Below are 3,567 nucleotides of genomic sequence, written 5' to 3'. Positions count from 1 at the left end.
TGTTCTCGTAATCTTGATGGGCTTTAGGGCAAATAGGGTTTAAATAACCCTCCTATCTAAGTCTTGTAGCTGTCCAGCACCCCAGAAAAGTAGGAAGTTAGTAATGAATGTGTGAGAATGCATAAGGTGAATGTATTGATGAATGACAGGTTGTGATGGCACTGTGTGATAAGATGAAAGGGAATAAAGTGGATAAGTAGAAAAGTTCGAAGTGCTGGAGTCAGGTATGTGTGCGTGAGGACTGTGTAATCCAGTATTTCTCTAACTTTTTCACTTCAGTCCCCACTTGTGGGGATCTTAACATTCTCGTGGGCCCCCTTCAGTTTTCTCTCAAGTCCCTCACAAATTATAACGAAAAAAATTGTTTTGGTGCTCTCCATTGATACTGGTGCTTACAACTATCAATCAGAAAGCATATTTTGTTACATTTCAGTGGGATGGATGACACTGTGTGCCTTCTGTCAGTCGACTGATTCGAGGTTGAGTCACTGATAAAGCACATATCATATCTGGGTCCACATCCAACCGGTTTCGGCTTTTACTTTTCATGTGTAGAAGGGTGAAGAACCAGATTCACATACATATGTTGTGGGAAATGGCGAGGGGACTCTAAGTGCGATTCACTATCTTTTGGATATGGCCGATACTTGGTGCACCAGAACACAGTCAGAGATTTTTCTTTATATAGGTCTCTGACAGCAAAATCATTCTTGAGGTCAAGGCATTCGTCCTGAACATCATCGGGAATGGAAACAATATCAAGAGTGTCAGAGTAAGGATTCCTCCCCAGTTTCCCTTCTTCCTCCTTGAATTCTGGGAAATATCCTTTGACCTCACTTTCCAAGGATTTCAAGTGATGAATTATTTCACTTTTGATTGATGGGTCAAGTAGGTGATCCTCTTCAATCTCGTCAAGAACAGTTGAAAGATTCTCAAACATGGCAAAATTTTCTGCACTCATTTTCCTTTGCCAGTTCTGGAGTTTAGCAAGAAATTTATGCATACGGTTCATGAGGTGAAATACATTGCTTTCCTTGTCTTGTTACTGACATTCAGTCTGTCTAGCTGTTCAAATATGTCGCTCGGGTATGGAAGACGTGACTCCCACAACTCCTGGTTGAAGAGACTTAATAGGTCATCCTACCCTTTTATTTCCAAGAAAAGTTTAAGTTCTCTCCGAAGCTCAGATACTCTGTTCGCAACATTGCCCTTGGAGAAGCATCGCACTTTGGAGTAAAAGAGGAGGGATTCATGCCTTGAAACCATCTCTTCGCAGAGTTTCTGAAAAAGGCGAGAGTTCAAATCTCCTATACTCACAGAGTTGACACATTTTACCACTGCCTCCAGGATCTTGCAAAGGGCACCAGGGAGGGTTTTTGACGCCAGTGCAAAACGATGGACAGTGAACCACTTTTGCCGTTTGATTTAAATTCATTGTAACATCATGATTTTGTTTTTCAGCATTTATTTTAATTCAGATCGTTTGATAAAAATGAATTAGTTGAATTTCGTCATACATTTTATATCACTGCTGTATTTACTTGGTGCAAGTGACCAATGATAATATATAAAAATGAATAAATGAGAAAATGTACAAAAATGAAATTACAAAGAGAGTGCGTGAGAGCAATATCAAAGGCACAGGTGTGATAGGGAGACCACTACTGAGCTGTGAAGGCAGAGTGGAGAAATACATAAACTATAAAACTATGTCTATATCTAAATTTATCTATAAGTAGATACAGAGAGAGAGAGACAATTGAAAAAAAAAAATGTGTCAATTTCACAGTACTAATAACAATTAAGTATCTTGCAAGTAACACTAAAACACTGTACAGAAAGCAGTAGATATTTCTCACACACGTACATCAGCAGGCGCCAAGTGGGTTTGTGGCCAAGAGGGAGGTTACAACAGGGAGCGAGGGAGACCCATTTGCACCCTGTACACAGTCCTAAGTCTGTTTTGGTTTGCTAGACCACAAGTTTACTCCTGCATATTGCATACGAAGTGTTGTCACTTAGCTATATTTTTTCTTGCTCGCTCATTGGTCCAGCGGTGTTGAAACGTAGCAAGTACTCGTATACGCTGGAGCGAGAAGGAGTAAGGTGACAAGCTTAAACATGTGGTCCCCTCACTCGAGTGTAAGGCAGACACACTCTGATTTATTACTTTTATCAGCCCGCCATGACCAGCCTAAAATCCAAGGGGGCCTTGGCTCCTAGTTTGTGAACCTGTGGTGTAATCAGAGTTGTTTTGCTGATGAATGTTGAATGGCTGAGCAGACTGAACAAATATGTCTGAGCGATGTGTCTATTTGTCAGATTTAATACGGTGAAAGCTGGGTGACATGAACCTTGAAGTGATAACGGTGAGGACAAGAAAAGCAGGTTTGGGGACCAACTAGATAAAGTAACATGACAGCTACCCAGAAATCACAGTGTTTGTGATAGGAAAGATGCCACTGGGCCTGTATATAATGCAAAGAGGCATTAGCAAATGACAAGTGAGAGCAATAATGGACGGCGAATTGACATCTGTTAAGCTAGAAGATTATGCATTAGTGATTCACATTCTAAGCACAAAGTGACACACAAACACACAATACAGAGAGTGGACACAGGAACGAGAGAAATCTGATGAATTAGGCGCTTGGAAATAAAAAGATGCTACGGGTGTTGTTGACTAGGTGTGAGAGGACGATGTAGAGATTTGTGGTATGCAAGATCAAGCTGAGAGGAGTGTGGTGGATAAAAGGGTAGAAGAGTGCTCAGAGTGAAAGAAAGTGGCGAAGTGAAGACTCAAAACAGTGGTAAGCGAAATACTAGCTAAAGTTAGTGTGAGTAAATGGATTCGGAAAACTTCTGCAGTAACTAAAGTATGTGTTTGTTTAGGAATGATAAAATTCAGTTTTGTTGTTGCGAGGGTAGCATGTAATAGGAAGGATACAGCTGGCTGGGATGAAGATACTGAAAGAGTAGTTGAGGAAAAGAGAAGGAAGGGATTAGATTGGATGCAAGAAAGAGGATCAGATTAATGATGGATGAAGCAAACGGAGAGTTAAAAACATGTGGAGAGAGAGAGAGAGAGAGAGAGAGAGAGAGAGAGAGAGAGAGAGAGTAAATTTTGGCCTTTGAGTCCTTCTTTGCATATATAAAAAAAAATATCAACCATGTCTTAAGTCCTCGTAAAATGCTGGACCTCCTTTCGTTTTCACAATTGGTGACTGGTAGAGTACAGATGAGGTGGAGCACAACACCAGTGCATGGAAAGCAGGAATCATTTTCATATTTAAATGCTGCGCAGGTCTCACAGAGTCTTTATTATGCGTGATGATTTTCAGTCTATGTTTTATTTTAATTACATAACACTCTCTCTCTCTTTCTCTCTCTCTCTCTCTCTCTCTCTCTCTCAAAACCCATTCTTAACCCTGTGACATTTGTATTTCCAACTGTAGGGGTGTTGCCCGGGCAACTAGAGCAACACCCCTGGATCCACCCATGCGTCATTAGTATTTTTTCCATTTCCCGCTTTAGCTTGCCTATTGTAGATGTCCTCGTTGGGCTTCC

The 3,567-nt window shown here is 40.9% G+C and overlaps 1 protein-coding gene across 1 annotated transcript; it reads right to left on the bottom strand.

The window, feature by feature from the left end:
* Nucleotides 1-538: 538 nt before the first annotated feature.
* On the bottom strand, nt 539-961 carry LOC145415383 (zinc finger BED domain-containing protein 5-like). Its single transcript, XM_080284667.1, has one exon. The coding sequence runs from the start codon at nt 959-961 to the stop codon at nt 539-541; it is 423 nt and encodes a 140-aa protein (XP_080140793.1).
* Nucleotides 962-3,567: the final 2,606 nt, after the last annotated feature.

Source organism: Coenobita brevimanus, chromosome 102 (assembly GCF_032717465.1).
Source record: "Coenobita brevimanus isolate Jiangsu-jjx chromosome 102, ASM3271746v2, whole genome shotgun sequence".
In the NCBI taxonomy this organism is placed as follows: domain Eukaryota; kingdom Metazoa; phylum Arthropoda; class Malacostraca; order Decapoda; family Coenobitidae; genus Coenobita; species Coenobita brevimanus.
This window is presented reverse-complemented; position numbering and strand designations above follow the sequence as displayed.

Excerpts from the sequence above, each read along its gene's own strand:
- LOC145415383 (XM_080284667.1), bottom strand. The coding sequence starts at position 961 with ATGAGTGCAGAAAATTTTGCCATGTTTGAGAATCTTTCAACTGTTCTT.